Source organism: Mustela nivalis, assembly GCF_964662115.1.
Source record: "Mustela nivalis genome assembly, chromosome: 15".
NCBI lineage: Eukaryota > Metazoa > Chordata > Mammalia > Carnivora > Mustelidae > Mustela > Mustela nivalis.
The window spans coordinates 20,512,279-20,523,626 of NC_139034.1; the positions used below are offsets into that span (position 1 = coordinate 20,512,279).

Genomic DNA, 11,348 nt, shown 5'->3' on the forward strand with positions numbered 1-11,348 from the left:
CATTAATAAGCGTGATGTTAATGCAAAATGGAAATAGTGGGGTATTACAAGGCATTGATAAATAATTTGTTGAATTTCATTGAGTGGGTCAGGTCCAACCTGTACTGTTACTGTTTCACATCCTCCTTTCTGATCACCCCACCTTCAGCAGAATTTCACTGCAGTGAGTCTTTTAAAGGTCCTCACATACACCCAGGATGGCCAACACGGGCTTTCTTTTCCCACCTACCAAGGGAACCACCAAGAACCCTACACAGGTTGGCACCATTAGCCCGTTCGCCTTCCACAGTGCCTCTGTGACTTGCCATTGTTTCCTTTTCCTTCACAAGTCTGCACCCAAGTCTGTAGAGACCTCTCATCTCTCTCCCAGATGGGCTTCTCCAAACGGTCTGACCCAATAAGATAATGTTGGGCGTGTGGCCCTCTCAACTTTGCTGATCCTTCTCACACTGTCTTTGTGCAGGTTACTCACCAGACATTCTGATGCTCTTTATGCAGAGGTCTTTGGATCCCTGCTATCTCTGTGCACATAATCTGTTCTTCCTCACATTTGGCATTGTCCGGTGGGAAGCCTGGGAAAGGCCATAGTTGTTACTGATGAGTTTGCAAGAGTTCCATGTTATGCCTTACACCTCTTTACACTTCCAGCTCCGAGCCTGCTTAGAAGAATGCCTGTCACTTAAAAATCATTTACTTAATGATTGTGAAAGCACTTGGCAGTGAAAATGCTTACGTCGTGTAACAGAGCTGGACTTGTTGGCTAGCTTCGATTTAATATTAAGTCAGGTGGAAACTTAAGATGATCATCTCTTCTTTCCCTTCACTACTTTTCCCTCCCCTCAAAATCAAAGCTCCTCAGCATATGTTGTTGGAGATTGTAGAGAACATTTTTAAATGGGTAAGAGCATGAGTTTCAAAATTAGATAGTTCTGGGTTCAATTCCAACACTTGCTAGCTCTTTGAATTTGTGCAGGTTGAATAACCTTGCAAAGCCTTGGTTTCTACGCTATAAAATAGAGATAATAACAGTACCTGTCTCATATGACCTTTGCCATAATTAAATGAGATAATGCATATAAATGCTGTGGCAGGTTTGGTGTCTATTCTTAACAATGGGAAAAGCAGGGTAGCTATGTGTCATGATGTTGTTACAACATATCCGTTAACTTACTCAAGTCACCTGAATGACCCGTATTGTAGGGTTACTGTAGTAGTTAGTAGTTTACAGGTGAGAAAACCGCAGAGAGGTTAAGCCACCGGCTCATGATCACACGGCTAGTAAATGCTCTTAATAAGCATTAACGATTTTTAAATGTTTGATTTAATGGTATAGCCCTTCGTTTCTGGCATCGGTCTGTACTAACCCACTGCTGCTGTTTCCCTGCAGGTGACTATCCTGCACCCAGAGCTGTCCTCACAGGCCATGACCATGAAGTTGTCTGTGTTTCTGTCTGTGCCGAACTTGGACTTGTTATCAGTGGTGCTAAAGGTCAGAAGGCATTTCCTTCATTTTAGGTCTTTTAAAACGGTACTGTTTTCTCAAGCTAACTGTGATTTATGATTTATTGCCTTTGGGAGGCTCTCTACAGACAATGGAATCCTTGGGTTCCTTGTAACTGTTTTGTTTTCTTATTAATATTTACTAGTACTAATATGGAACATACATAAAATTTTATGTGGTACTTTGTGGTCACCAGCATTCTAGCCAGGACACTGGTAAATTAAACTGCAGCACATCCCTACGATGCAGCCATTAAAAAGAACATATAAAAGGTGGGGGAAGGTACCGTGAGGCAATGGGAGTCCTGGGGGCATCAGGTTGCTTCTCAGACATAACCTTGGACCCACCTCCCACCAGAGCCCCTTCCTTCCTAAGGCCCAGGGCTGTATTGAGGTTGGTGGGAAAGGAAACATGATTACTTGGGGGGGGGGGTTGCTTTTTGTGGAAAAAGTGTGGTGTCAAGAAAAGGCAGGAAACTCAGATTCCCATCCTAGATCAGATGCCCAATTCTCCGTGGTGAGGCTCTGGGGCAGGAAGGAGCCTGGGGCTCAGGAGAAATGGCAGAATACCAGAGGGGCTGAGTGGGTACTTGTGGTGGCAGAGCTAGGGAGAGAGAAGGCTGGCAGGCGGGCAGGCCAGTGGATTTGCCATGTGTATTTTATTCTGGGGGTAGTAGGAAGCCACTGAAGTTTTTTTAAGCAAAGTGATGTGATGATCAGATTTGGTTTTTAGGAGCTTATCCTGGCTGCTTTATGGAAAATGGATGTAATGCCTGAAGGTTAGAGACTGTTTTTTTCACTTTTATATCTAAGAGTAAATGACCCTGTGGACACATAGGATATTTTCAATAAATGTCTTTTTAATCAAAAAAAGAAAGAGCAACAATATGTGTAACGTTATTCTATCCTGTAAAGTGAAAAGGAAAAGCAACAAAGACACATAGTAGGTATAGGGAAAAAATGGTATTTTCTAAAGGCAGCAGGTGATATGAGAGGTGATTGCTATTTTCTTTTTCTCCCGAATTTTCTTTTGGTAATCAGGAAAAAACTTAGCCCTATAATGCCACTTGTTTTGTAAACTACATATCTACTGGAGTCAATTGGAACAGAAATGGAATGCATTAACTCTCTTTGTGAGGTGGTTTTGTTGGCGGGTGGGTAATACCAAACTATATGAACCAGTTATTTCTGTCAACTTGCCTAGTGAAATTTTTATCTTATCAACACAATTTCTCCTTGGGGAGGGGTGGGAGCAGAGGAAAATAAGTCACTCCCAGCCTACTTTTATACTCTTGCCTCATTGTTTATATTCACAGACAAAACGTGTTTCAGCTGTCTGAATTACTTGATTAAGTATCTTAATTTTGCCTTTTACATTTTGTGTATGGATTATGGAGAAGGTAAAATTCCTTTGATAGTAATGTATTTATATGATACAATGCTGAAGTTTTGATGATACTCAAGAAAATTAGCAGTTGTTTTGGTCATTCTCCTAAACTTTTGGGAAACATAACTAAAAAAGAAAACTTCCAAAAACAAAAACTAAAAAAGAAAACTTCGGGACATTCAGTCTTCTCTTGTCACATTATCTATGAGGTGTATCCTTTTTTATGAATATTAGCTCATGAAGGAAAAGACCAAGTATTTCCCTAGATAAAAAATTGGGAAGATCTGTGTGTGTTAACAGCTCCCTGTATTCAATCTGGGTTTTGTTGTTGTTATTGTTGTTGTTTGTTTGTTTTAATATATAAATATATATATATATTTTTTAATTCAATTAGCCAACATATAGGACATCATTAGTTTCGGATGTAGTGCTCAACAATTCATCAGTCGCATCTATGATCTGTTTAAATATACCATCTGTGCTTGGCTTCTGCCAGCCTTACCTCTTTCCTTTCTGCCTTCTTGCAACAAATCAGAGTGTACATAGCCAGGTAGGGTTTGTGGGTTAGTGAGTGTTCATATGTGACTTGTCACGAATGACTGTGGCCGTGGATTTCTTCCTTCTGCAGAGGGCCCTTGCCTTGTCCACACCATCACTGGAGATTTGCTGCGAGCCCTTGAAGGACCAGAAAACTGCTTGTTCCCGCGCTTGATTTCCGTTTCTAGCGAAGGCCACTGTATCATATACTATGAACGAGGGCGATTCAGCAATTTCAGCATTAACGGGAAACTTCTGGCTCAGATGGAGATCAACGATTCAACCAGGGTAAATCTTCATATTCAGTGCTTAACAGGGACTGAAGCCAAGAGATAGATCGACCTTCTTACATTAAACAATTTATAATAGAATTTCTCAGGTATCCAGATAAATAAATGTGTGCTGGTTTGTTTTTTAAGATATTATGTATTTATTTGAGAGAAAGAGCATGGGCGGGGTGGAGGGGTGAAGGAGAGAGAGAAGCAGATTCCCCGCTGAGCGAGGGGATGGAGACAGGAAGGGGCGACCCTGAGATCACCACCTGAGCCGAAGGCAGAAGCTGAACCATCTGAGCCACCCAGGTGCCCCAAATGTGTGCTGGTTTTAAAAGCCTGTAAATTCATGTAGATGAGTGCTTTGAACAAACCCAAAGTGCATTTAATCCCAAGTAGTTAACTCAGTGAATTAGGTTTTAAAGATGATAGCTTTTGTTTGATTAGAGGTCAGACCCCTAAGGAGATTTTTCTTCGGCTCCTTTATATACAGTGCTGCACCCCTGACATTAAAAGTGAGTTGATTGTCAAAGAATCTTACCTTTAGGGCCCCAGACCACAATTACATGTTCCAGACTGCCGTTCACTCAGAAATGAATTGTGATGGTTGCTTTATCGTTATTAGAAACTGTTTTGAAATATGCTTCTGCCATTTGTTCTGAAAGTCTTGACATTGTTCATGTTCAGGACTTAACAAAACATCATGTTACTTAATTCTCAAGTTCTTCCTGAATTAGATTGATAATATTCTCTCTGGGACCTCTGTTATTTTGTAACCGTAATTGGTTTTAATGAGACCCTTTGTTTATGTAAGAACCCTGATGAATTCCACATTGGAAATTTTGTGGACTGGACTTCAGGCAACTTGGACAAATGGCTAAAAGTAGATAATAATTATGAGAGAACTAGATCGAGGGCTTTTCAGTAATGAACATTGACCAACTGGGAAAAACTGAGAGAAATTGTTGTTTCTCTGCGTTTTCCAAAGGCCATTCTCCTGAGCAGTGATGGCCAGAACCTGGTGACCGGAGGCGACAACGGTGTGGTGGAGGTCTGGCAGGCCTGTGACTTCAAGCAGCTGTACATTTACCCCGGATGTGATGCTGGCATTAGAGCAATGGACTTGTCCCATGACCAGAGGTGAGCCCCATCAGGGAGAAACGTAATCATGTCAGGACTATCACTGAAAGTTCTTTACATTCTACCAAGGGTGACAGGTGCTGTGAATACGATTCCAGCACCCAGATGGAAGAAAGACTAGCACCGAAAAGGGTACGTGGAGGCGGGGAGGAAGTGCTATAAGAAAGGATTCTGGTCAGAAGAAAACAGAGGAGGAAAGTCAGAAGGGGTGGTGGGCGGGAACAAGAAAGGAAGACATGGGTCTCAGGAAGAACCGGCACATGCAGACACTGCCCCAAACAGAATTATTCCCACCGACGTCTCTGTTCTAAGATCCTCGCCCCGTCTCAGACAGGCCCCCCGGCTTCCATTCTGAAAAGGAGATTCATGCTTCTCTGCTCAGGTGTGTTTCAGCTTGAGACATGCTTGTAGCTAGCAATGCCCCCAGAACTGACCTCTGTTTGAAAAGCTGCAAACACTCACCTGTTACTGAGACCATCCCTCCCCCCCTTTCTTATGCACATATTCCTCATTTATGTTATTTTGTTACAGTTTATATATTTCCCCGAAACACTACAATTTTTTTTTGAAAGAATTGATGTGAGAGTTAAGCAATTAATAAAATTTTTCATTTTCCCTTGGTTGGCAACAGGATTTTACTAGTCCCTAAAACTCACCTTGGGGTTTACTGTAAAGGGAAAAGGATACTTGAAATATGAAGTCTAAAATTTCTAACAATTTAAACAATTTTAAACTCTATAATCTTAACAGGGTATGTAATTTCTTCTTTTTTCTGTATATTTGTCAGAAATAAAAGCTTATTAACCAACTTTTTAAAACTATACGTATATTCTTTATAAAGATAGAGGTTTCAAAATATTATAAACAGTAAGGCTATACCACAAACTTAACAAAGCACCTACACAATCTAGTAAAATGGTACTGAAGTCATCAAGAAAATACAGTACCTCTTCGGGAAAGAAGTATTTTTGATATGCAGCCTAGCCTGTCTTTAAAGAAAACTTAAAAGAAGCAATGTTCCAAAATGCTGCAGTCCCTATTCATGAGTAAATGGGAATGCTTTGTTGTGTAATTAGGTGTGGATACCTGAGTGTTTCTAAAGTATTTGAAATAAAGTGAGTAGATCCAGTGCTCTCCCTGACATTCTTACGCACGCGTGTATTCATGCTGCCAACATTCGCTGTCATCACAGAGTAACACTACCAGGTACTAAGATTACTGACCCCCTAGGAGCTCAAATAATCATAGTAATTGTATATGAGGGAGGCAGAGACGGCATGTCAGGAGAAGGAGGTGACTGACTTCTGGAGGGGTGAGGAGGGCTTTATTCATTAGGCATCAGGAGAGAGGGTCGGTGTCTCCAAAGAGGAGTGAAGAAAGACACTGGTCAGGTTTCTATTTCTATGTAAATCTCATCCCTAATTTCAGTTATTATTGTGTCTTACACTGTCCCTGATACGTTAGAGCAGAAGCACATGCACAGAAGTGATATACACACTTTGAAGCTACTTCCCCGAAAAATACTTATCTGGTGAGCCGTCTGGTCCAAAACTAAACAACACTAGTCTGGCAGTCTGGGTCTGAGCAGGATCGATTCAAGTTCTCCAGGGAGAACCAGGAATAAATTGTAATCCCGTGTCGATGGCCCCAAAACTAAGACCCAGGAGGAACTCAGAGATGGTAACAGGGTCTAGTAGAAAGGAGCAACCCCATCAGGGAGCTCACCTCATTCTTAACGACTGTCTCTGCTCTTCCAGGACGCTGATCACTGGCATGGCCTCTGGTAGCATCGTAGCTTTTAATATAGATTTTAATCGGTGGCATTATGAACATCAGAACAGATACTGAAGACAAATGAAGAACCAAAAGCCAAGTCAAAGCTGAGAGCACAAGTGCTTCATGGAAAGGCAATATCTCTGGTGGAAAAAACTCGTCTACATCGACCTCCGTTTGTACATTCCATCACACCCAGCAATAGCTGTACATTGTAGTCAGCAGCCATTTTCCTTTGTGTGTTTTTTCACGACTGAACACCAGCTGCTACCAAGCAAGCTTATATCATGTAAATTATATGAATTAGGAGATGTTTTGGTAATTATTTCATATATTGTTGTTTATTGAGAAAAGGTAGTAGGACGCGTCACAAGAGACTTTTGACAATTCTGAGGAACCTTGTGTCCAGTTGTTACAAAGTTTAAGCTTTGAACCTAACCTGCATCCCATTTCCAGCCTCTTTTCAAGCTGAGAAAAAAAAAAAAACACGTTTGATACTTTGTACATCAGATGCATCTTATTTAAAGGGATACTTTTGTAAAAGTAAAACCTTGTATAAAGAACAAAACGTTTCTTAATTTTATTGTGGAGTTACAACTTGCATGTTCTTTAATCCTGATGTCTTGATGGAACAGGTGCATTCACACTATGAAACAGAAAGATCTGTCCAAGGACACAGCTTGTATGAAAGGGTTGAATTTGGGCTCAATCAGTAATTTTTGACATTCTCACCAAATATGGTTTGCACTTTTTAATCTAAATTCATCCCTTCTAAGTGAAATTTGCTCATAAAGCATTTGGATACTAAGCCATTATTTGCCATTTTTGCTACTTTATACAAAGAAAATTCAGCCCTACCCTTCATAATTTGAAGACACAGCAGAAAGGGGGCTTAGGGATGAGGTCTTGGTTTTTATTGTATAAATAGGAGTCACGATCATTAGTTCCATAGTAATGACTTCCCAACTCCTGGACATCTCTTCCAGAGTCATCCTGCTGGCTTAGTGTGTGTACATTAGGGGAGGAGAATCTGATGCTAACTATTTTGGGTTCCGTTTTTTGGGGGTTTTTTTGTTTTGTTTTTTGGGTTTTTTGTTTGTTTGTTTTCTTCCTCCTTGGTTCTCAAATAGCTTAGTTTCTTTAATAACGAGTCTGGCTTTATTATAACAATAACTGAGGTTATTCTTTTAGGTTCTTGTGCAATTCTCACCTAAAGCCACATTCTTAGCCTAAGGCACTTCATCTTTTATGATATAAAATGATGGGTATCAAATGATTTTCCATACCTTGTACTGATCAAGTTATACGCCCAGGGGTATATACACTTTATTCATGTTTCTTCTTTGTATATTTGGTGGCTGTATCGTCATAGATGTACATATTGTGTCGGTAGGGCTATGAGGCATGTTCCAGGAATGTAATTTTCTCAGAATTTATACTCACTTGCAGTCATTTATTTAAAAAGATACAACAAGATAATGGGTTCTTTGTATTGGCACTTTGCACCAGAAACATATCATTATTTATTGACGTGATTACTTATTTGTCATCCACCTTGTATTAGTAAGTTTTAGCACTGAATTCCTTCTTCATTGTTGTTTGTATTTATGATATTCTGAAATTCTGGGGGATCAGCGTAATGATTAAGTTATTCATCACCAGGCTGTAAGCAATATCTTGAGTTTGTAGCTTAGAATTGGGAGGATACTGAACATCTGGAAGACAAGTTCATTTCATCTTGAGATCATGGTGAAATATTTTGGATATATAAATTCCTTAAGCTATTGTAACCATGTTTTATTGCAAAGATGTAAAATATGCCAGATGTGTGTGAGTTGGAAATCAAAAAAAGAAAAATAAAATATGCAAAGAATTCACTGATTGTTTCACATTTCATTGGACACTTCACTAACATGCATTCATTATGTTGTCATACAAGTTTAAGAAATCAGCATCACCTCATATAAAGGCCTACGGCATCTCAAAACATGAACTAGAGTCCTAATGAGGTTCTGTAATTTGCTGAAACGTGAGCTTCTCTGCTTGACCATCTGGCAGGGATTTGGGGCAACAGTGACCAGAGGGAAACAGCCCGGTTGTTTCTTCCACATAATCCACTTTTTGGATTATTTTTATTTTATTTAAAAGGAACTAAATGTAGGTGATGGTGAAGGGTATATTTGCTCATTACATGAATATTATCAAATAATGCTGTTCTCAATCGATCCGTGCTTTCTAGAATTTGTCGTGGACCAGGCATGACACGGGCAGGGACTGAGCAACCCGCAGGAGCTGAGCAGCTGCCAGCAGGGCAGAGGGGGGGGGGTGCGGGCGGGGGGAGGGGGTGCTGAGGGGACTCTATTTGGCTGGTTTGGCGCGGGCAGTGGGGTAGCAGCCCAGCCAGCCCAGGGAGCGACAGAACTGCAAGCAAGCTTCCATCTGCATACTCCAGACCAAAAGGACAACCAACCGCAGCCTGAGAAAGGCTTGCTCCTATCACTCTCCACTCTGTCCCCCAGCCAGACATCTGTCAGTCATCATAAGCCCAGCCACAGCTCCCTCAAACCGGCCTTCTGGCAGCCCATCAGTCACTCAGTCAGGCTGGCTACTGGTGGCTCTTTAAACCAACTCCCTGCTTCTAGAACCATCATCTGAACTGTCACCAAAACCTCCTGACCAGTAGCGGCGTCTCGAGTCAAACTCCCTGCTGCTGGTGGCTCTGGTTCACTACCACCCAGTCACATACCCAGTCATCCCACTGCTGAGCACCCTAGCACTTGCTTTCTATATTCTTAAACTCTGGTGGGGTGGGGGGCAAGGGGGAGCGGGTGCGAAGATTGCCTGGGGAACTTATTTTTAAGAGTGGAACCTAGGCCCCTTTTCTCCCAAGCGATTCCACTGTGGGTCATCCTTGGGCATGTTTTCAACATCACTAATGTAATTGAGCACAGAAGTTCTTCAGGAGAGAAACATTCTCATTATCCCTCTCCGGCACCCAGTACCTCTGGGGCACCCGCCTATTTCCAAATCCCTGAGAACTTCCCTGTGCCTTGGGCCCTCGTGCTCCCCCACCCAGAGAGCACTTCATTGCGTTTACTATCTGAACTTGTTGCAAATCGATCTAAATCAATTAGTCGTGGTCAGTCTTTTGGCAGGGAAAGGTAGCACCCAAACCGCACGTGCACACTGTATTATGATGCAAACAGTTTTCAGGACCAAATTCTACCACATGTGGAGATAGCTTTTCACCAGTGTGGAGCCCAGTGTGGGGCTTGAACTCATGACCGTGAGATCCAGACCCGAGGGGAGATCACAAGTCACGTGCTCAACTGACGGCATCACCCAAGGGCCCCTTTCACAAACATACACTAGCAGTCAAGTACAAAACCAAGCATAGAGTTCTTCTGGGTGGTGAATTCCAATGCCTTTTTAGATGACCTGACAACCATTTGTGTCAACATTTTAGGAGAAGGATCCTATCAGCCTTATGATGCCATCGGAAGGCTGTGATGCCATCCAGTGCAATCATTTGGGTATCAGCTTCGGGCACCCAAACTAAGGGTATAGACTAATGTCTTCAGTGGATTCTTATACCTGGATGTGAAGAGGTAGGAAAGGTCTCTAAAATACCGTAGCCAGTGCATATTGAATTCACATATATTAACTACCACTAATTTCAATCAATGAGAGACCATTTGTAGCATCCCTTATGCTAATTAAGGCTGCAAAAATTTCCCCCACTGAAAAGCAGTTCTTGGCATTCACTATCCTAACTTAATAAAAGCTTTTGGTTTCCTTTGGAATAAGGAAGTTGGAGCTCTAGGCCCTGACGTATATTGAGACCTTGCTGATTAAATTATCTGGGACATGAATCTCTGATCAGAGCAACTGACCACCCCTTAGAATGCAGTATCAGGGCACCTGGTGGCTCAGTTGGTTAAGCAACTGTCTTCGGCTCAGTTCATCCTCCTGGAGTCCAGGGATGGAGTCCTATATCCGGTTCCCAGCTCCATGGGGAGTCTGCTGCTCCCTCTGACCTTCTGCCCTCTCATGCTCTCTCTCGCTCTCTCTCGCTCTCTCTCAAATAAATAAATAAAATCTTAAAAAGAAAAAAAGTATGTCGTATCAATTAGCGAATACTATCACAATGGCTACCGTGGATATTTTCAAGTAAATTACAACATCATAATACTTCTACCTATTGTTATAGATTCAGCTCAGGTGCTCCCTTCTCCGTGAGGCTTTCCCTGCCTGCTGCATTAGCTTCCTCAAGCCTGGTATGTCCCTCTCACAGCACTGAGTGGTGTGTGGTCATGGCTTACTTGTCTCTCTTCCCTGGTGGCTGTGAGTCTCCTGGGCAATGGCACCCTTTTATCCCACAGCCTTAGTACAGTGTTGGATTCACATAGATTTCAATAAATGTAGACTTACTGAACGTAACAGATAAATACCAGATCCCCAGAAAAAAGTGATAAAGTTGGCTGGGATGTGACACTTCTCCCCACTACTTGGGATTGCCCTCTCCTGCCCCGCTCTGTGGTCCTCCAGTCATGGGCTTTATCCATCCGGGCTCAAGGAATCACTGATTATAACAATTCCCATAGCTATAAAAGAAGGAATAAATTTTTAAATTACTGCTTTTTACTCACATTCATCCAGTTGGGAAAAAAAAGGGGGAGCTGACATGATTTGGGATAAGAATTTCTCCTGGTATTCTGGTCAGTTCGAGCGCAGAAGAG

The 11,348-nt window shown here is 41.9% G+C and overlaps 1 protein-coding gene across 12 annotated transcripts in view; it reads left to right on the plus strand.

Moving 5' to 3' along the window:
- Nucleotides 1–8,486, plus strand: part of NBEA (neurobeachin) — a 667,546-nt gene extending 659,060 nt beyond the window's left edge. For all 12 annotated transcript variants that reach the window (XM_082700384.1, XM_082700385.1, XM_082700381.1 and 9 more), the window contains 4 exons: nt 1,388–1,489; nt 3,516–3,712; nt 4,685–4,836; nt 6,594–8,486. In XM_082700384.1, coding sequence (XP_082556510.1) covers nt 1,388–1,489; nt 3,516–3,712; nt 4,685–4,836; nt 6,594–6,684 — 542 coding nt within the window. In that variant the 3' untranslated portion in view covers nt 6,685–8,486. The remainder of the gene's footprint in view (nt 1–1,387; nt 1,490–3,515; nt 3,713–4,684; nt 4,837–6,593) is intronic.
- The last annotated feature ends 2,862 nt before the right edge of the window (nt 8,487–11,348 follow it).